General features: G+C 43.4%; 1 protein-coding gene across 1 annotated transcript in view; it reads left to right on the forward strand.

Annotated features, from left to right (window-relative positions):
- LOC139754530 (uncharacterized) overlaps positions 1-21,676 on the forward strand; it is a 46,529-nt gene that overhangs the window by 14,047 nt on the left and 10,806 nt on the right. Inside the window, 5 exon segments of the mRNA XM_071671836.1 lie at positions 814-942; positions 1,674-1,747; positions 1,749-1,861; positions 15,536-15,650; positions 16,373-16,601. Of these exon segments, the coding sequence (XP_071527937.1) occupies positions 814-942; positions 1,674-1,747; positions 1,749-1,861; positions 15,536-15,650; positions 16,373-16,601 (660 nt within the window).

Below are 21,676 nucleotides of genomic sequence, written 5' to 3' on the forward strand. Positions count from 1 at the left end.
ATACACTTCAGAGTATGGCATTCACAACCTCCTTACATCATCTCCACCTTCATATTTCTTCAACTTTCCTTTCGATTCCTTCAGTCTGACTTCCTGCTCTTCTGCTGGTAATCTGCTCCTGATAAGAGTTGTGAAACGATAGTCGTTGTTTTTCACACAATGCAATTGAAAACTTTATGATCACAGTGATTTATTCCTCTATACTCCTTCAAGATGTTGCTTGGCTATGGCGCCTTCCGTATTTTACCTGTGCAACGCGCATCAACTTTCCTTGGCCTTTAAACACCTGTGAAACCACGCCTCTCTCTCTATCTCTCTCTCTCTCTCTCTCTCTCTCTCTCTCTCTCTCTCTCTCTCTCTCTCTCTCTCTCTCCAAAAGAGAAATGATAGTAAACAGTCGGAGAATAAACTCTCCCGTTTCCATTTCTTGTATAGTTTTTCTGTTGCTTCCCGTTTTCCCGATCACTCCGTCTTCAAAACCTCTTCACGTCACAATGTTGTACCAAGTTCCTGTGTCTCTCTTTTTTCAATGCGTTCATTAAGCATGTGTTGTCTTGAGGGTCGGGTGTTCTGTCCCACAGTCACGTCTCACCTATCCTTAAGTTCGGGATCCCCGTTCGTCATGTGCGTCTTCTATCCCATACTTTGCGAGCATCCTACTAGTAAAATCCTCTTGCGTCTCCTTACGCAACCACCCTACCCATATCCTTTCGCCTCCCATGCGTTATGAAAGTATCCTAACTAATCCTATGCACTTGCCGTCCCAGAGCGCGAGTATCCTACTAATTCTGCCTCTATCCTCCTCTCCTGCAGCGTATCCGGACCATCCCGAGCGAGACTCCCTGGACGGTCACCTCCCAGGCTCCTCCCACGGGACAGGGAACCCCCCGCCGCCCCCGGCCCCGCCCTCCCCGCCCCCAGCCACCGCCGGCAGGACCCCAGGTAAAAAAATAAATAGAAAAAAAAATCACTATATATGCACGTAAACACCCCAGGTTGCACACGATGTCACCCACCCTTCTGAAGGGCCTTAGAGCGTAGCACGATCAGCGCCACCTCGATGGTAGGGTGGGTGAGTGGAGAAGCATAGCGCCAGGATGTACGTATAAAGGCGGGGTACCAGTCCACGTTCTTTGTTGCGACCTCGAGCTCCCAGTAGCAGTAGTAGAAGTGAATTGTAAACTTGACCTTTAAGATATGATGGACCCATTGTAAACTACGTGGCACTAACCTCAGTGAAGTTTCCCCCCATCTTGATCGAGTGTGTGTGTATCACATGATGTTAACATCAGGAGGTGTAGCAGGTGTGTATGATAGTGGCAGCAGCAGTGGTGGTCAAAACACAAGTGGCATCGGATTAAAGCTCTCAGTAATATGGTAGATGGAGTCAGGGTTAGTGGTGCTTCGGTCTATTTTGTTGTGTTTGTCACTTCAGGAATTCAGAAACAGCTTCATCCCTGGTAGTAGTAGTGGGCATTGTAGTGCTAATAATACTATTGATAGTTGTAGTAGTAATGATAGCAGCAGTGGTAGTTGTAGTAGTAACAGATAGAGGTAGTATGATAACTGTCTCACTGAGGGAGAGGGACGGCATGATCATACAGATATAATATATGCACATATTCACTGTTCAGACTTTAAAAGTACATTGTCCATCTTTCTCCACCTGGCAGGCACCGGCTTCACCAAAGGCCCCAATGCCAAAAATAAGAAACACAAGAAGTTGAAGAACGAGGCCGATGAGGCGGCCTGCCCCTGGAGAAGACCACCCGGAGAAGAAGGAGAAGAAAGATAAGTCCGAGAAGAGCAAGGACAGAGACATGGAGGCGGGCGGGGGATACAGGCCCAAGACCGAGCCATAGTGAGTGAAACTGAACGTTTTCTCTTTATTAACGTTACTCTGGTACAGTTTACGAGTGAGGACGTCTTTGTTCATGTCTCTCCTCTGTTCTTGTAATGTGTGCTGGTAGGTATTTAATTTCCATGTATCACTTACAAAAGCTTTAAGCAATCCATTTTTTGTATTTTGCTTTAGTTTAGCCTCTTTACCTCCGTTTTCTACGTAGCTTCCTTGCCCTTTTTCTTTAGACCGGATTTTGAAGTGGATCATATAGTACATATGATAGTATTCAGATTATTTTCGTCATTTTCAGTTTAGTCATCGAGAAAATTGTCATTGAGTTCAACCGTGAACAGACGAGCAAGTTCTCGAGAATATATTCAGCATTGCATACAATGCCTTGGGGTAGGAAACGTCAACACACACTATTGTTCATGGTCGGCGCAGCGCGGTGCAAATATATCCAGGCATGAGAGCGCAGTCCCCGGAGCGTGCCGCACATGAGCTGACAATGGAATTGGATTAAGGAACTTCGATCTCGCCTTCCGTGTGTGTTGTTTGGAGTGCAGGGAAGTGGAGCGCAATCATGATCATCGGCCGATCTACCTGGTGAACACGGCGGCCGCCGTCGACGCTTCCTGTGATCAGTTTAGATTATCTTTTAATCTTATTTGTACTATCGAGTGGTATAATTTAATATTTGTACGATCAGTTGGTATTTTATTTCATTTGTACGATCAGTTGGCATAATTTTGATTTTACTTCTACGATCAGTTGGCAAAAATTTAATATTTGTACTATCAGTTAGTATAGCTTAATTTTATTTGTACGAGCAGTTGGTATAATTTGATATTCTTTATACGATCAGTTGGTATAATTTAATATCATTTGTACGATCAGTTGGTATGATTTTATTTTAATTCAGTTTACGCTTTGAGTTATTTATTGCCTCTTAAAAGTAAGGTAAATACTGATGGTGGAGAGAAATTTACGAAATGCGAGAGCAAACACATGAACGTTTCATGGAAAGTATATTAAAAGTTATATAGAAAACGAGTAATGGATGACGGTGCCTCAGGCTCGCTTTCAGTAGGGGAGTACCGCTATGCGTATGATTTTGAACCGCATGGAAAGTTGAAAGGGAGGAATACGGAACTCGGAAAAATGGAGTGTAACGCTGGCTTTCACTGTACTACAGCGTAGGCGGTAACGTGCGCCGGAGCCACCCCTGCGTGACGTGTCGCTTACACCAACCATTGGTCGATGGTTAGCAACCACACTTCTCCCACACTACCCAGCGTGACGCGGGCGTGACGCACGCCATTAACCGAATCATCTGACGGGGGAAAAAAAAGTTTACACGTTTTTTCCTGACGATTCATAATTTCAGAAGCGTTCTGTTGCTGCGTCGCGCTCTCTCTCTCTCTCTCTCTCTCTCTCTCTCTCTCTCTCTCTCTCTCTCTCTCTCTCTCTCTCTCGGGTTACATGCGTTCATTTATTTTTACACTTGTTGGTCACTCTTCAAGACTATAATGGACAGTGTTGGAGCCCCTCCCTAACCCCTTGTCTGGTTGGGTAGCGCCACGCGAACTTAACCAATGAGGCGTATCGCGCTGGCTGGCCGAGGAGGTTGATCAGGTGTTACTCGAACCCCGCTGCCACAGAAGGTTGAGAAGTTCGCCTAGGTTCTGTACCCGGTGCGCTACATCTGTACACGTATCTTCATATCGCCCTGGGCAAGGCGGTACTACTCGAGGGTAATGAATACCTGTGACCTGAACCATATCGGGCTGGTGTGAGGCCAGGATCGTCATACCCAAGGGCTATAACGTACATTGTCAAAGAGTGAAGTTAGAAAAAAAAAAAACTCGTTCGGATATTTTGTTAGCAGTGCTAACAACATTTCCAAACGCCAAATTATTTCATGTACACCTCTCGTACGAGAAGTATCGAACGAGAGTATCAAATCCATGGGCTTCATTTTTTTTATGTTTAAGACCCCAATATTTGCATCTGAACAACCCTGTCAGTACTAGTTATATCTTTAGACATATTCTAATTTGTTCTCCCAGACATTAACCTCTCTTTCCACACGCTCCCTTATCTCCCTTCTTCCACCCTTCAAGTTATGATCAGACATTCCACTATCCACCTTCTCAACACGTTCACATTCAACAACTCCTCCTTTGCATGCTTGGCAGTTACCGCCCGATCCAGTAATGTTGGTTGACATCCAAACCCACTTGCGTATAACTGCTCGACAAGCTTTTCCCCCCCATTTTTACTTATACCCAGGGCTTCCATGCCCCTCACTTATATCTTCAACTGGTATGCATTCACATCCCCAAGCGCCATGATTCGACCCCTTACCCCAAAATTGCGGGGTCTCTCGCTCATCACCTCACAAAAAGCACTCATCTCGTAAATGTGATCGTTGGCTTCGTTATGTCACCAGCGCCGCCGTCAAATCCACTTTGTTCAAGTCTGTCATCAACTTATATTCATTTTCTCAACGAAGCAGAAAATTACAAGAGGAGATGGATTATCATCTCTTGCGGGAAGATGCGTTAAATAACTCGATGGCGTATCGCTGTTTGTGACGAACTGTGCCACTTTATTAGCATTGATCCATCACGAACTCTTCTGGTGAGTAATGCTGTTGGGTCACGAACTCTACCAGTGGGTAAGTGTTGTTACCTCATGAATTGCTTCACGATTTCCGTGCTCTCTCTCTCTCTCTCTCTCTCTCTCTCTCTCTCTCTCTCTCTCTCTCTCTCTCTCTCTCTCTCTCTCTCTCTCTCTCTCTCTCTCAAATGTCGACGAAAGAAGTTGAAATATATATTTTTCTAAAATGAGCGATACGCCTGTTCAGCCATACCTAACGTAAAACGTTTTTATTTCATAGGTTACGTCAGGTCATGTATAACGATGAAGTATGAAAACTTGAGAAGGGTAGACATTATTGATGGTAACTAACGAGAAACTTTAAATGTTTAACGAAGGAATAACTAATTCGAAACTGGCATTTTTCTTCAACTTCCTTCCTATCCACGTGTAGATTGGCTGAAGACCAGTATTTTCACAAGACGTTTTAAATAACTCCGTCCAGTTTTTTTTTAAATCGCCTTCGAGGAGTAGATGAAGAACGGCGACGAAATGCTGGAGCAGCGGCGCAGCAACCCCAGGCGGCGGTCATATCACCGAGCGACCATCGTTATCAGAGCACGCACGCCTGACGCCTCAACACGGAACCCACCTGACGGAGAGTGACTTAAGATACGTATGTTGGCCAAGGAGGCCAGAGAGGTTACATGGCGTTCAGAGCATCGCCTCGGGTCTTGAGATGACGTGAAGGTTTCCCCTTCCTTTTGTGTCCCCCGTCAACCCTCACCAGAGCCGCTGTCTCTCCCTCCCCCCCGTCAACCATCACCAGAGCCGCTGTCCCTCCCTCCACCCCCGTCAACCCTCACCAGAGCCGCTGTCCCTCCCTCCCCCCCGTCAACCATCACCAGAGCCGCTGTCTCTCCCTCCACCCCCGTCAACCCTCACCAGAGCCGCTGTCTCTCCCTCCCCCCCCCGTCAACCATCACCAGAGCCGCTGTCCCTCCCTCCACCCTCGTCAACCCTCACCAGAGCCGCTGTCCCTCCCTCCCCCCCCGTCAACCATCACCAGAGCCGCTGTCTCTCCCTCCCCCCCGTCAACCATCACCAGAGCCGCTGTCTCTCCCTCCACCCCCGTCAACCCTCACCAGAGCCGCTGTCTCTCCCTCCCCCCCGTCAACCATCACCAGAGCCGCTGTCCCTCCCTCCACCCCCGTCAACCCTCACCAGAGCCGCTGTCCCTCCCTCCACCCCCGTCAACCCTCACCAGAGCCGCTGTCTCTCCCTCCCCACCGTCAACCATCACCAGAGCCGCTGTCTCTCCCTCCCCCCCGTCAACCATCACCAGAGCCGCTGTCCCTCCCTCCACCCCCGTCAACCCTCACCAGAGCCGCTGTCTCCCCTCCCTCCGTCAACCCTCGCCAGAGCGACTGTTCAGCCGTCAGTTTTCACCTGGACCTCTGTCCTCTGGTCGACCCCACACCAGAAACTCTTGTGTCTCCCCCGTCAACCCTCACTAGAGCCTCTGTGTCCCCCGTCAGCCTCGAGCACAGCCTTTGTGTTCCCCATCACCCGGGTACCACTGTGTCGTAACCCGTCAACTCTCACAGGGGCCTTTATTCCCCGTAAACTGTTCTCTGACTGTGACCTGCATGGTAAACTGGTCCCTGACTGTGACCTCCATGGTAAACTCGTCCCTGACTATGACCTCCATGATAAACAGTTCCCTAACTGTGACCTCCATGGTAAACTGGTCCCTGAACGTCACCTCCATGGTAAACTGTTCCCTGAACGTCACCTCCATGGTAAACTGGTCCCTGACTGTGACCTCCATGGTAAACTGGTCCCTGACTGTGACCTCCATGGTAAACTGGTCCCTGACTGTGACCTCCATGGTAAACTGTTCCCTGACTGTGACCTCCATGGTAAACTGTTCCCTGAACGTCACCTCCATGGTAAACTGTTCCCTGAACGTCACCTCCATGGTAAACTGTTCCCTGAACGTCACCTCCATGGTAAACTGTTCCCTGACTGTGACCTCCGTGGTAAACTGGTCCCTGACTGTGACCTGTGTGACAGTCAGTTCCTTGAAAAATTGCCTCCACGAGTCTGTCCCGGTAAATAAGAGAAGGATCGTTGATTGACGCGTCACTAATGAGCACATACATATTACCACACGGCAGCTGCTGCGCCTCTTGGCTTCCTCTCCTAGAGTCTTGTTGGGTAAAACTTCATTTTTACATATATTTTAGAATTACAAATTGTGATGTTGGTGTGGGACGGTTATATAACCTCCGAGACGGATAAAGCTGCTAGGTAGGTCTTCCTTTATAAGTTTGGCTTGTTTTACTATATATATATATATATATATATATATATATATATATATATATATATATATATATATATATATATATATATATATTATCGTCCTAACGCACCATTTTGTCATTTTCCGCTTTGGAGTTTTATCGAGTGACTGACCTTATCAGAGTAGTATAGGCATAGTTCCTCTCTCTCTCTCTCTCTCTCTCTCTCTCTCTCTCTCTCTCTCTCTCTCTCCCGGAAACAGTGCCTTGCTCCGGTAAGTGGAAAGTTCCGCCTGAACGCCAGTATCAGGGGGGCGTCACCTGCGCCTCTGCAGCGGTAATTAACATAACACGAAATAAATGAATGTTGGGGCGACGCTGCACACGCACGGGGGGGTAGTCATCCCAATTTACTGCCGTCAGATGCGTCACAGCAATACAGTCGTCTCGTCTCTTGTTACACGTTCCCTTTTTTTTTTTTTTTTCCTTTCAGTTTTGTAACATATTCTCCCTCCCTCACTCCCTCCCTCACCCGCTTCACTAGCGGCACCGAGAGGAGGGCGGTCTGTCGAGCATATCTCTTAGTGTGTCCCGCCGACGGATGACGGTGGATCCCTGCTGCTGCTGGCAATACCCGAGCTATTGACCCACCTTATGGATGAATGGTGAGGCGTAGCTGGCAATACCCGAGCTATTGACCCACCTTACGGATGAATGGTGAGGCGTAGCACATCACCAGCTTGGCCAGAGGATTTCTGAGAAGGATGTGTGACGATATGAATGAACACAACATGTAGCAAACCTTAGGCGTAACCTTTGAGAGAGTAATGACTAGAGGGCAGGGTCCTCATACCCCAACGAGACTCGTGCCGTCGGACTCAATTAGTGACGCAATTTGCTGCCGTGCGCGCAAATTCAAAAGCACTTCAGTCGCCTGTATTCTCTCTCTCTCTCTCTCTCTCTCTCTCTCTCTCTCTCTCTCTCTCTCTCTCTCTCTCTCTCTCTCTCTCTCTCTCTCTCTCTCCACCGACAAGAGCCTCATTGACGAAACGCATCGCAGTGTAATTGGGTCGACGAGCACTAACCAGCAGCCATCCCCACAACACACTATACCGAACCTACACCTTGTGTGAACTTTACATTCCCCCTCACATGCACGGGTTAACATGACTTCGTCTGCGCGCTGGACGCCAACCATCTCTCGCGTTATAAACACTCACTATACACACTGCAAGGCCACCCATGACCACCGAGAGACAACTTGCACACCCACACACGGAACACTTACCCCGCAGTAATCCTGCACTCACCTCGCATACAACCTCACGCACCTCTCGACCTGCCCCATCCCGCCCCGGCGGACGTGGCTGGTTTCCTGAGCGCTGCAGGATCCCCACGGAAGGGTATCCTGTGACTGGAAGGTAAGGCGTTGTCAGGGACCTATTTCCAGCGTGCTACGCTACTTCCAGTAGCGGGGAAATGTGAACTCCTTTGGATTGAGGTGATCATTGACGAGACAGTACTACTCCCAGTGATAAAGCCTGGCCAAAAGTGACGTTTTAATCCGCGTTGTAACCTCAAACACGCAGTAACACACACACACACACACACACACACGCACACACACGTGTGTGTGTATGTGGAGAGGAAGAAAAAGAAAATAGTGGTAGCATTAGGCAGGGGTGAACGTCTTCGTAATGCCTGGACGTGGTCATGTTATCAGATGGCAGAGGAGACTGGACACCATGTTGTGGGCAATAGACTGTGTAGCGGACGTCACCAGGGTACATCTGTTGGTTCAGGGGAAATGCTGGAGCTGGACAGATGTTACCTAGTGTTCACACACAGACACGGGCTTATGTGGTATAGTGGTTGCGTCGCCACACAGGCAGTCAAAATTGTTTATCCTACCCAGGGTGGTGACATAAGTATCTGGCATATATATATATATATATATATATATATATATATATATATATATATATATATATATATATATATATATATATATTGGAAAGGATCACAATTGTGCGCGTGATCAAGATATTCCTATGAGTCCACGGGAAAATGGAACTTGTTTCATTTTCCCCGTGGACTCATAGGAATATATATATATATATATATATATATATATATATATATATATATATATATATATATATATATAGTAAAAGGCGACTAGAAGGGGAGGGAGCGGGGGACTGGAAGTCCTCCCCTCCAGTTTTTGCTTTTCTAAAAGGAACAGAGAAGGTGGTCGTGAGGGTTTTTCCCTCTTAGGCTCAGTCCTCTGTTCTACCTTTCCTTCACTTTTCCGTCCTGACGGTACTATAGCTATCTATCCCGTAGACGAAGCAACTCTCTTTGGTTCCCGTTTTTCCTTTAACTCTACATTGGATGACTAACGTTCCTGCACCCGCTGAGACTCATCCCCGTATTCCTTTCGAACTTTGTTCGAAATGCGCTTCCCTCTCTAGACGCAAGCAAGGCCAATGGTACGTATGACATCCATCTCCATGTACTGAAAAGTGTGCCTCTGAACTTGCACCCGTGCTTGCATGTCTGTTCTGTTTCTGATTCAAGAAAGAACTTTTCCCCCTCCTCGTAAGCATGCGTTGGTACATCCCACCCCTAAGAATGGTGACCGTTCTAACCCCCTGTAATTATCCTTCTGTTGATTTGATAATAACATTCCCAAAGTCTTTGAATCCCTCCTCATCTCCCATATCCTCAGACATCTTAAATTTCAGTTTTCTCTATGATCACCCGTAGTACATCTTCCGTAAGGCAAGATCCACTGGCTGGTGATATTCTTCCCTATCTTACAAATGTCTGATCATTACCCTAAAACATTTTGGGAAATCCTCTGTAGTTGGCCTTGATATACCTAAAGCTTTTGACAGGGTGTTGGCATTGGGGGTTTCGTATATAGGCTACCCTTTTTTTTTGGCTTCCCTCCCTCATAACTAGCTTCATCTCTGGCCGATCTATCGTCGTGGTTGATGGTGCATCAGCCTCTCTCTCCCTCCATTAACATAGGTGTCCCTCAAGGTTCGGTCCTGTCTCCTGTACTTCTTGTTACCAACAATTTCCTTTCTTTTACAAATAAACGAGTGCATTCCTACGCTGACGACTCAAATCTGCATCTCGTCTCGACACAACTTCCTAGATAAACTCAGACTTGGACAGGACACCTCACTGGGGTAGACGAAATCTGGTTAAGTATAATGCCTCGAAGATTCGGTCTACCCATTTTTCTATCGATAATTCCTAACTTCCTTTCTCTTTCGACGGGTCGTAATTCCACCTCATAATTCATTGAACGTACTTGATATTACTGTAACATCCATTCTAGCATGGAAACCCAACATAACGGAAATAGCTAAGTCTGCCTCTTTAAGAAAGTGGAAGTTCTGTTTAGATGTCGAAATGTCTTTCCTTCCGAACAGTTTATACAAAGGATTGATCCGTCCTTGTAGGGGGTGGTTCTAGCTGTGCAACTTTTTGGCTAACTTCAAAACTAGACCCACTTATTTTACGCTCCAGTGTCGTTCACTTTCCATCTCCCATAGGTATTGTTTTGGTTTCTGCTCCTGAGAGCTGGCTGCTCGTGTGCCCCCACCACTAGCTACACCACGCAATGCTTGGCAAGCTGCTGCTTCACAGGATTACTGTTTGGCCGTTGACAACTCATGGTTGGGCCGATCTGATACCTTTAGAACACTCTTCCCTTTCATGTCTTTCTCTAAAACTAGATTTTGGCATTTTTTGTAAGACTCCTCACTTCCTCCAAAATTCGTAAGTACTTTCACTTATCTTTTCTTTTTCCGTTTCATAATTCTCTCATATTTCAATTAAGACCTGGCTTTTATGTGGACTTCTGTCCGTGAGTGGAGCCTCAACGGAAGAAAAAAGGAAAGTGGGATGGGATGGTGCTTCAAGATGAGTCACAACAAAGTTGTTTGTGCATCACTATCCTCCCGCCCATCTCCTACAGGAGACCACATTGGGAATTCAGATATAGGTTTCTCACACTGGAGGCCTGGCTGATCAAGCGTAACGGTCGGCTCGCCCGTGGAGCGCCACACTGTCCGTCACTGATGCACCCGGCTTGCGTCGGTAGGTCACTGGGCCTCGGTAACGTTGGCCAGTATTTAAGGTCCGGCGTTGAGCGACGCTCGACAACGCCGAGGCGGACTCTACTCTCGGTCAGGGGTGTCACCAGCCATGACCGTATTGCATATTATCAGCGCCTCGGAGCCGTCATATGCGAGTTCCACCTTAAGCATTCTGTGCTTGGGTGATCGTCCGTGGAGCGTGTAACTGTACCTAACGCGTCAGGCAGGCTCACAGTCGCCCACAGCGAGATTGATGCTGCAACTTTTTATGGCATCGCTGCGCTCGTGAGAGGTGGCGCTTTAGCCGTCATAATCATCGGGAATACTTTCCGAGTCGCGAGGGGCCGCCGCCCTCGACTCACAGCAGGCCCGCTGCAGTCGTTGAATTCTTGCAGTGCCTGCTGCATGGCGCTCTCGACGGGTCAGCCCTCTCTGCTCCAGACGCCCACAAGACCCGGGTCCCCGACGGCACTCCCTCACGCACCACAGCGACACCGCCTTGTCCACGACTTCTACACAGCAGTTTCAGCGGGACTGTGGACGCTTCCTTCCCTCTTCCCGACTTTTGTGTCGGTAATGACAGCCTTCCAGCACACATACCCTGCTCGTCTTCCAGGCTGTGGATGCTGGACTAATAGTGTGGTATAGTTAAGGCACGGGAGGGCCTGCTGGCCTCCATGTCACGAGAGCAGCAGTGGTGCACTTCCTATCTACATTGCAAGCGGCCAAGGTCTCCCTCCCTAGGACACACGTGTATAGTGTTAGCTGGAGGTTTCGACGGAAATGTTCGTGTTTGTTTTGTGGAAGTGTAAAGGTTTGGCATCCCTCAGACTGAAAGTAGTGCGTTGGACGTAACACAGTGTTGAGACGATTTGACCGGACTGGTTGGTCTTTGGCCTGGTCGTGTCTTGGAATAGTGTGTCCAAGTAAACAGCCAAGAAATTTGCCTGGCTGTAGTAATTCGGCTAATTGGGATAAAGCCTTGCATAAGATACGAACAAAGTGACCCAACACCGCAAGAAAAATATTTACAGCCTCGTGTCCTCGTGGGCTTAATGACGCATCAAGACCCTTAGAGGTAAACGGGTGATTGGCTCCAGGATGACTTGACTTAGAGCGAGCCACTTGACGTTGTTATTCCTCTCCACCGACGCCAGAGAGAGACCGAGACCTTGCTAGCGACTGACCGTGAAGACTGGATATATCCTCCGCACAGATGTCGGCTGCCAAGTTCTACCCAGAGACCTTCCTGGGCCTCAGCGTGTCCCAGTTGGGCAGGGTTCTGTCCTATAATGATCAGTACAACCAGTACCTCGACCACGACTACGGGACACTGTCTCTCACCAGCGACGACCTGCGAGTACTCAAGTATGAGTTCAGGTGAGTGGTGTGGGGGGTCCCCTGGCCTCCTGGGTCATGTGGCGGTACCCGTCCGGGAAGCGCATGACCCGTGCCAAGCTAGTGTTAGGGTTCCCCTGAAATTCAAGATCGAGTGCAGTTTTCCTGTAAGGATTATGTTTCCATCTTCAGTCATTTTTTTTACGTCATGGTGGTGTTCAAAAAGATATGGCGATGGTAGGAAGACAACGACCACACGTCCACTAGGTCAGTAGGCCTCGCCTACGTAGGTTACTCGCCGAACGGATTTTACTCAGCACAACTCTTGTCCATTTTCGTCAGCAGCTCTCGACTCGTCCATCCCTAAAACACACACACACACACACACACGTATCCTCACTCTACCTTTCCATCTCAACACAGATTTCCTGCTGTGTCTCTTTTAAACGCACCTCGCTCAGGATTCTGTATGAGAAAGCTACATCCTTTCTCTCTACACTTCCACACCAATGTATTACTCAACCTTCCACTCCGCCAGCTAATTCATCCCATCGGAATTCATTCTGTGATCTCATGTCGCTCTCCATTCCTCCGCCTTCACAGTTTCCAGTTAAACGTTTACATTGTGCTGGAAACACGCGGCTACCGGAGTGCAACGGCAATTCCTCAATAAAGAAGTTAAGCAGCTTGCATCGCCCTAACTACGCTTATTTCTTCATTTAACTACTCTTCATAAAAAGCACTCAAAGTAAGCTTAACTCTGGGGATTTTCTGAACCTCCCGTCATCAACCATCCAGGCGTTGCTCGCCAGATTAATCGTCTGCAAACTTGCCACATCCTTGGTCCATCCAGCTACACCCGACATAATCCACACATCTCGGACGCAATGGCCTCAAGACACTGTCTCATTTTCTTGCCCTCCGATTCCCTCCAGGTTCCTCCGAGTCTACACTGACATTCTCATTGTCCATTGGAACCTGCGGGGAGAACCACCGTTGATATTTACATTGTAATTTCGGTAACGGCGCGTTGCATGACTCTGTAACCCCAGCTTCTGTCGCAGATCTGTGTCTCATTCTCCCCACTCTCGTAACACGTCAGTTTCCCTTCCTTCTTTCACAGGTCTCCCGTTGGTCCTTACCTCACACAGCCATTAACATTTCTCAACGGAAATTTACTCTTTAAACGGATATTCTTTAGTGATGGCGTCATTCACACACATTAATGTACTTGGATCATGATAATTTTTTCCCACCCCTTCATCTTCACTGGACCATATGTATTATAATTGGTTTGCTCCCCACCACCACCATCCTCCTCCTCCTCCTCTTTCACCACGACCGTCTTCCAGCGGCACGCCACACGTCCCCTGCTATCTAGCTGTAGGAAGCATGTACATCGTGAAGAAAAGTTGTTGTGCGTGATTAAACCACCCTACAACTCGGGAGGTTCGGGGCCCTTATATGATCTAGGGTGGCCTGTCGGTGGTGAGGGACCTCAGTACTGAGCCAAGGAGGAGGTTTGGCCTTGTTATCCCACTTGGCCCCCTACGAAAGCCAGGCTCCCTCTGTGTGATAGGGAAAAAAAAAATCCTTTTTCGTAGCGTTACCTTGACTCTGTTCACCTGCGTGCGTGTGTACGACTTGACCTTCAATCGTATTTTGACGCATTTGAAAAAAAGAAAAAAAATAAGCATTTGTGGTTAACTTCACCCCGTTTTCTTCATCTCTATTCCGGGTGGCTTGCCAACAATATTAAACTCGATGTCTTTTTTTATTCTCTCTCTCTCTCTCTCTCTCTCTCTCTCTCTCTCTCTCTCTCTCTCTCTCTCTCTCTCTCTCTCTCTCTCTCTCTCTCCTGCAGTAGTATGTCGCACTCCTCCCTAATGTTCCTCTCTCACTCGCACGTCTGGGCTGTTGTCGTAATAACACACCGTGTGTATCACACCACACTGTGAAACTCTCTCTCTCCCGAGACTCATCCCACCACAGTGGTGGTGGTGATGTATGAGATGTCGCACTGCCTTAATGTCATCGCGGCGATGAGGGCCGCGCATCTCTCTGATGTACCGTGCAACTTTCTCGTGTAAACATCAGCAGCAGAGTAAATTGGTGAGGAATGTGGGTTGACGGGGAGCGATGCTGCTGACACCATACACACACACACACACACACACACACGCGCGCGCGCGCGCGCGCGCACACGTTTCCCATGTTATTAAATACCATTAAATACGACCACCTTTTTGTAACTGACATCTTAGTTATGTACAAAATAGGAATTCACGCCTCAAGAGATACCTTAAGCCGACCTAAAAAGGAAAACGGAATTACCTTAAGCTGACCTAGAAAGGAAAACGGAATTAAAATGTTGGGGGACTGACTGTGGAGGTGAGGGAGAGCTCTGGTTCCATTTTTTATAATGACAGCCAGTGTGTGTGTGTGTGTGTGTGTGGAGGTGAAGAAATGAGGCCAGTGTTCTGGCTATAGCACTGGTTTGTAGAAGTCTTATGTTTGCGTACAAGTTCAGGCCTGACCGGTTTTTTTTTTTTTTTTTTTTTTTTTTTTTACCTACCATCTGACCTCACAGCCAGAAATATTGGTCCAGATGAAGAATATTCTCGTGAATATTACAACCCTTTCTCTTCTTAATGTATATGAAGATTTTTGAAGTTTTGGTCGTCACGATACCGGTAGTTTGAGATGACATTATTTATAACGGTTTAAGTTAACGCTTCTGGTAAACTAATTTAATGTGTATGAAAACTAGAGTTTGAAATTTGGTCTTGGACGTGACCTTCCAGAACGTGTTATATAACCCCGTACCATCTTTTGTGTTGTAACGCTACTTGTATGTGGCTGTTGCTGGTTCGTATCATGTGACAAGCTGTATGTCCTTGTTATTATTAACACACAAAAAGAAAACGGTATGAAAAACTTGACTTTATCATAGGAGCATCATATAAAAGTCTACAGTTTTAAGACAAGAGCATTGTTTGAGGTTTGTCAATGCATCGTCGCTGGCTCGACAGTAATTTTAGACCTCCAGCCTTACGCATTTGGTTAGGTCGCGCGCTCACAGACACACACACACACACACACACACACACACAGCATAAACATGGGTGTGTGTATGTATATGTATACTTGGTTAAGGACACACGCACGCACCCTTGGTTAAGGACATGACATGTATACAGGGTTAAGAAACGGGTCAGCACGAATATGAAACTTTTTTTCCCAAGTAACATCCAAATGGTAATAATACACATAAACACTTCATATAAGTAGATGTAAGCAATTACTTATGAGTGACCGGGTTCCTCCAGCAGCACGTACCTGTGGGTGGTGTTGTCCGGCATGTATGGCAAGCTGGTGGTGCTCATGATGCTGGCCTTCTGCCTCACCGAGGTCCTCGACAACAAGGTCCTGCCCTTCACCTTCCAGGTATAGTACCACCACCTCTTCCTACTCCTCGTATGGTAAGCTACAGCACGGGTTACTGGCCGGGTACTGCTTCACCGTCAGCCAAACTTAGTTCTCTTTTGCCTCTGTACCAACCTAAGTTGTATGTCTTCTCCCAGACCTGCCCAGAAACCCTTCCCCCAAGTGACTCGCCCAAACACAGTCGCTTAAAATTTCCTCTGGTGTTGTTAGATTATACTTAAGGGGTATTTAGATAGTTAAAACTAACTACTAGTTAACTTTCCACTTAACTAGACTTGTGTTCACACACACCTGCCTGGATAGTATCCCTACTCAGTTATGTAATGTTTGTGTATTTATACAAAACTGATTGGATTCTTTTCTCATGAACGCATTTTGTTCGTACGTAACTTTATAATAAGCATCAACACTCAAGTTCCCTAGTTGTATGCAATATTCCTTTGTCTCAAAGCATGATACAAATATTTTGCAATATTCCTTTGTCTCAAAACATGATACAAATATTTTGCAATATTCCTTTGTCTCAAAACATGATACAAATATTTTGCAATATTCCTTTGTCTCAAAACATGATATAAATATTTTAGAAGAGGATATACTTCATTACTTTAGTTGACATAGACTATTATAAGTATTCTGGGGGGGAGGTTGTTATGGCACCTACCATGGGTCGACTTGGCAAGCCCACAGGAGAGTACAACTTTGTCTCTGGCCTCCTGCAGGGGATCTTCCTCATGTACCTGTACGTGGGTTCGATCGTGGCCATCATGTGCATCTACGTGTCCGTGATCATCGACAACTGCCCCTCCATCACGGCCAGCAAGGAAAACCTCACCAAACACGAAGACCCCGAGGCTGGCTCCATCACCTCCTTCGGCACGCTCAAGAGGGCCCACATCTCACGCTCCAAGACCTCCAGGACTTCCTTCTACCTCAGAGTGGGCGCCCTTGGTAAGTCCCGACGCTGCCGTAGATCCTGTAGAGAGGAGTTCCTGCTGTTATTATCTCTCACCATTTAAGTTCTGCACGCGTCATGTCTTCAGTTCATTAGAGGGTTGACAGGGAGCGAATATATGATGACACTGATAGGTATTTCCGAGACGTGGGCGACCTTAGTGTTGCTCATGAGTCAAGGACCTGACTGTTACTTTGGGCGTAAGGGACCTCTGACTTATTTGTCAGGAGTCTGATTGATTAGTTAGGAATGAGAGACCTGAGTTCTACCTGAACGATGGACCTGACTTGTTATTTCGGCGAGATCTGTTACTTGTCGAGGGGGGGGGGCGTACGTGTTGCCCGTTGCTTGTGAATTGAGGGGCATGACTGTTACAAACCTTGAGTGAACCCGATCGTTACTCACGAGTGAGGAACCCTGACTGACTTGAGTGAGACACCTGAATCTTGTGAGCCAGGAACCTGGTTATCATCTATGAATAAGTGTTGTGGTTTGTGAGTAAGTTCGCAAGTCCTTGAGAGTAAATCGTCCCAGTATTACTTATACTGAACCAGTTCGTTACACAGTGTGAGTGGAGGTTGGACAGTCTTGCGTTATCGGTACAGTACACACCCACCTTTAGGAACGTCACCCTCTCGCTGGCTAGCTTATTGGCTCGCTCCCCGCCCCTTCACCTACACGCGAGGAGTTATTGATAGTCAAGGTCTTTAGTCTTGTGTGGCATTTGGTTACTTTTAAAGTCTATTTGTAGCTGAAGTTACTGAGAATACCATCCTTATGACTTTCCATTTTAGAGAATATATTTCTAAGACATATATGGGTAGATACTGAACACATTATAATCCTTCTGAAGTAATGATAATGTATTTTAAAAATACTATGTTGTATTATTACACTCTGAAGTCTGCTTAAGTGCCTACGTTCAGAGCGTGTAGGTCAGATCACATTTTCAAAATCTGGGAATGTCTTATTTTATATGGTGATTAAGGATATCGAGTCAAAAGACTGCATTTCGTAAAATTAAGCGCTTATTTACATACTTAATATTAATTATTATATAAATATGCTAATTACTCGACTAATTACACAAATTATAAGGTTTTGACCACAGATTCATATTCAGCAGACTAAAAGCATATACTGAAATTGTCAGGAAAATCAATTTCTTCAAAAAAAAAATCAAGAAAAATCCAATTTTAATGAAAATCTGGGAATATGTGGAATTCTATATGGTGATTAACGATATCGCGTCAAAAGACTGAATTTCGTAAAATTAAGCGCTTAATTACATACATAATATTATCATTACATAAATATGCTAATTACTCGACTAATTACACGAATTTTAAGGTTTGGACCTCAGATTCTTATTCAGCAGACGTAAAAGCATATATGCTAAATTTTTCAGGAAAGTCTATTTCTTAAAAAAAAAAAAAATAATCAGATTTTCAACTTCAGATTTTAATGAAAATCTGGGAATATGTGGTATTCTATATAGTAATTGAGGATATCGAGTCAAAAAACTACATTTCGTAAAATTAAGCGCTTAATTACATTCTTAATATTATAATTATATTAATATGCTAATTACTCGACTAATTACACGAATTTTAAGGTTTTGACCACAGATTCTTATTGAGCAAATGTAAAAGCAACTATACTGAAATTTTCAGTAAAATGTATGTTTTCAAAAAAAATCAAAAATAATCCAAGGCTATAATAATAGCCTTGGATAATATTTTGCTCAGATTTTCAACTTCAGATTTTAATGAAAATCTGGGAATATATCGTATTCTATATGGTGATTAAGAATATCGAGTCAAAGGACTGAATTTCGTAAAATTAAGCGCTTAATTACATATTAATTATGGTTATATTAATATAGTAATTACTCCACTACTTACACGAATTTTACGGTTTTGACCACATTCATATGGAGCAGACGTAAAAATATCTATGCTGAGAATTTCAGGAAAATCTATTTTTTCAAAAAAATCAAGAAAAATCCAAGGCTGTAACCTTGGATAATATTTTGCTCAGATTTTCAACTTCTTCAGATTTTAATGAAAATCTGGGAATATGTCGTATTCTATATAGTGACTGAGGATATCGAGTCAAAAGACTCAATTTCGTAAAATTAAGCGCTTAATTACATACCTAATATTAATTATGATTATATTAATATAGTAATTACTCCTCTAATTACACGAATTTTAAGGTTTTGTCCACAGATTCTTATTGAGCAGATGTAAAATCATCTATGCTGAAAATTTCAGGAAAATCTATTTTTCAAAAAAATCAAGAAAAATCCAGTCTATAGCCTTGGATAATATTTTGCCGAGATTTTCAACTTCTTCAGATTTTAATGAAAATCTGCCAATATGTGGTATTCTATATAGTGATTGAGGATATCGAGTCAAAAGACTGCATTTCGTAAAATTAAGCGCTTAATTACGTATTATGATTATATTAATATAGTAATTACTCGACTAATTAAAGGAATTTTAAGGTTTTGACCACAGATTCATATTGAGCAGACGTAAAAATATCTATGCTGAGAATTTCAGGAAAATCTATTTTTTCAAAAAAATCAAGAAAAATCCAAGGCTGTAACCTTGGATAATATTTTGCTCAGATTTTCAACTTCTTCAGATTTTAATGAAAATCTGGGAATATGTCGTATTCTATATAGTGACTGAGGATATCGAGTCAAAAGACTCAATTTCGTAAAATTAAGCGCTTAATTACATACCTAATATTAATTATGATTATATCAATATAGGAATTACTCCACTAATTACACGAATTTTAAGATTTTGTCCACAGATTCTTATTGAGCAGATGTAAAAACATCTATGCTGAAAATTTCAGGAAAATCTATTTTTCAAAAAAATCAAGAAAAATCCTAGGCAGCCTTGGATATTTTGCTCAGATTTTCAACTTCAGATTTTAATGAAAATCTAGGAATATGTGGTATTCTATATACTGATTGAGGATATCGAGTCAAAAGACTGCATTTCGTAAAATTAAGCGCTTAATTACGTATCATGATTATATTAATATAGTAATTACTCGACTAATTACACGAATTTTAAGGTTTTGACCACAGATTCATATTGAGCAGACGTAAAAATATCTATGCTGAGAATTTCAAGAAAATCTATTTTTTTCAAAAAAATCAAGAAAAATCCAAGGCCTTGGATAATATTTTGCACAGATTTTCAACTTTTTCAGATTTTAATGAAAATCTGGGAATATGTCGTATTCTATATAGTGACTGAGGATATCGAGTCAAAAGACTGAATTTCGTAAAATTAAGCTCTTAATTACATATTAATTATGATTATATTAATATAGTAATTACTCCATTAATTACACGAATTTTAAGGTTTTGTCCACAGATTCTTATTGAGCAGATGTAAAATCATCTATGCTGAAAATTTCAGGAAAATCTGTTTTTCCAAAAAATCAAGAAAAATCCAAGGCTATACCCTAGGATAATATTTTGCTCAGATTTTCAACTTCTTCAGATTTTAATGAAAATCTGGGAATATGTGGTATTCTATATAGTGATTCAGGATATCCAGTCAAAAGACTGCATTTCGTAAAATTAAGCGCTTAATTACGTATTATGATTATATTGATATAGTAATTACTCGACTAATTACACGAATTTTAAGGTTTTGACCACAGATTCATATTGAGCAGACGTATAAATATCTATGCTGAGAATTTCAGGAAAATCTATTTTTTCAAAAATATCAAGAAAAATCCAAGGCCTTGCATAATATTTTGCTCAGATTTTCAACTTCTTCAGATTTTAATGAAAATCTGGGAATATGTCGTATTCTATATAGTGACTGAGGATATCGAGTCAAAAGACTGAATTTCGTAAAATTAAGCGCTTAATTACATACCTAATATTTATGATTATATTGATATAGTAATTACTCCACTAATTACACGAATTTTACGGTTTTGACCACATTCATATTGAGCAGACGTAAAAATATCTATGCTGAGAATTTCAGGAAAATCTATTTTTTCCAAAAAATCAAGAAAAATCCAAGGCCTTGGATAATATTTTGCTCAGATTTTAATGAAAATCTGGGAATATGTCGTATTCTATATAGTGACTGAGGATATCGAGTCAAAAGACTGAATTTCGTGAAATTAAGCGCTTAATTACATACCTAATATTAATTAAGATTATATTAATATAGTAATTACTCCTCTAATTACACGAATTTTAAGGTTTTGTCCACAGATTCTTATTGAGCAGATGTAAAAACATCTATGCTGAAAATTTCAGGAAAATCTATTTTTCAAAAAAAATCAAGAAAAATCCAAGGATAATATTTTGCTCAGATTTTCAACTTCTTCAGATTTTAATGAAAATCTGGGAATATGTCGTATTCTATATAGTGATTGAGGATATCGAGTCAAAAGACTGCATTTCGTAAAATTAAGCGCTTAATTACATATTAATTATGATTATATTAATATAGTAATTACTCGACTAATTACACGAATTTTAAGGTTTTGACCACAGATCATATTGAGCAGGCGTAAAAATATCTATGCTGAGAATTTCAGGAAAATCTATTTTTTCAAAAAAATCAAGAAAAATCCAAGGCTATAGCCTTGGATAATATTTTGCTCAGATTTTCAACTTCTTCAGATTTTAATGAAAATCTGGGAATATGTCGTATTCTATATAGTGACTGAGGATATCGAGTCAAAAGACTGAATTTCGTGAAATTAAGCGCTTAATTACATACCTAATATTAATTAAGATTATATTAATATAGTAATTACTCGCCTAATTACACGAATTTTAAGGTTTTGTCCACAGGTTCTTATTGAGCAGATGTAAAAACATCTATGCTGAAAATTTCAGGAAAATCTATTTTTCAAAAAAAAATCAAGAAAAATCCAAGGATAATATTTTGCTCAGATTTTCAACTTCTTCAGATTTTAATGAAAATCTGGGAATATGTCGTATTCTATATAGTGATTGAGGATATCGAGTCAAAAGACTGCATTTCGTAAAATTAAGCGCTTAATTACA

Source organism: Panulirus ornatus, chromosome 17 (genome assembly GCF_036320965.1).
Source record: "Panulirus ornatus isolate Po-2019 chromosome 17, ASM3632096v1, whole genome shotgun sequence".
NCBI classification, from domain to species: domain Eukaryota; kingdom Metazoa; phylum Arthropoda; class Malacostraca; order Decapoda; family Palinuridae; genus Panulirus; species Panulirus ornatus.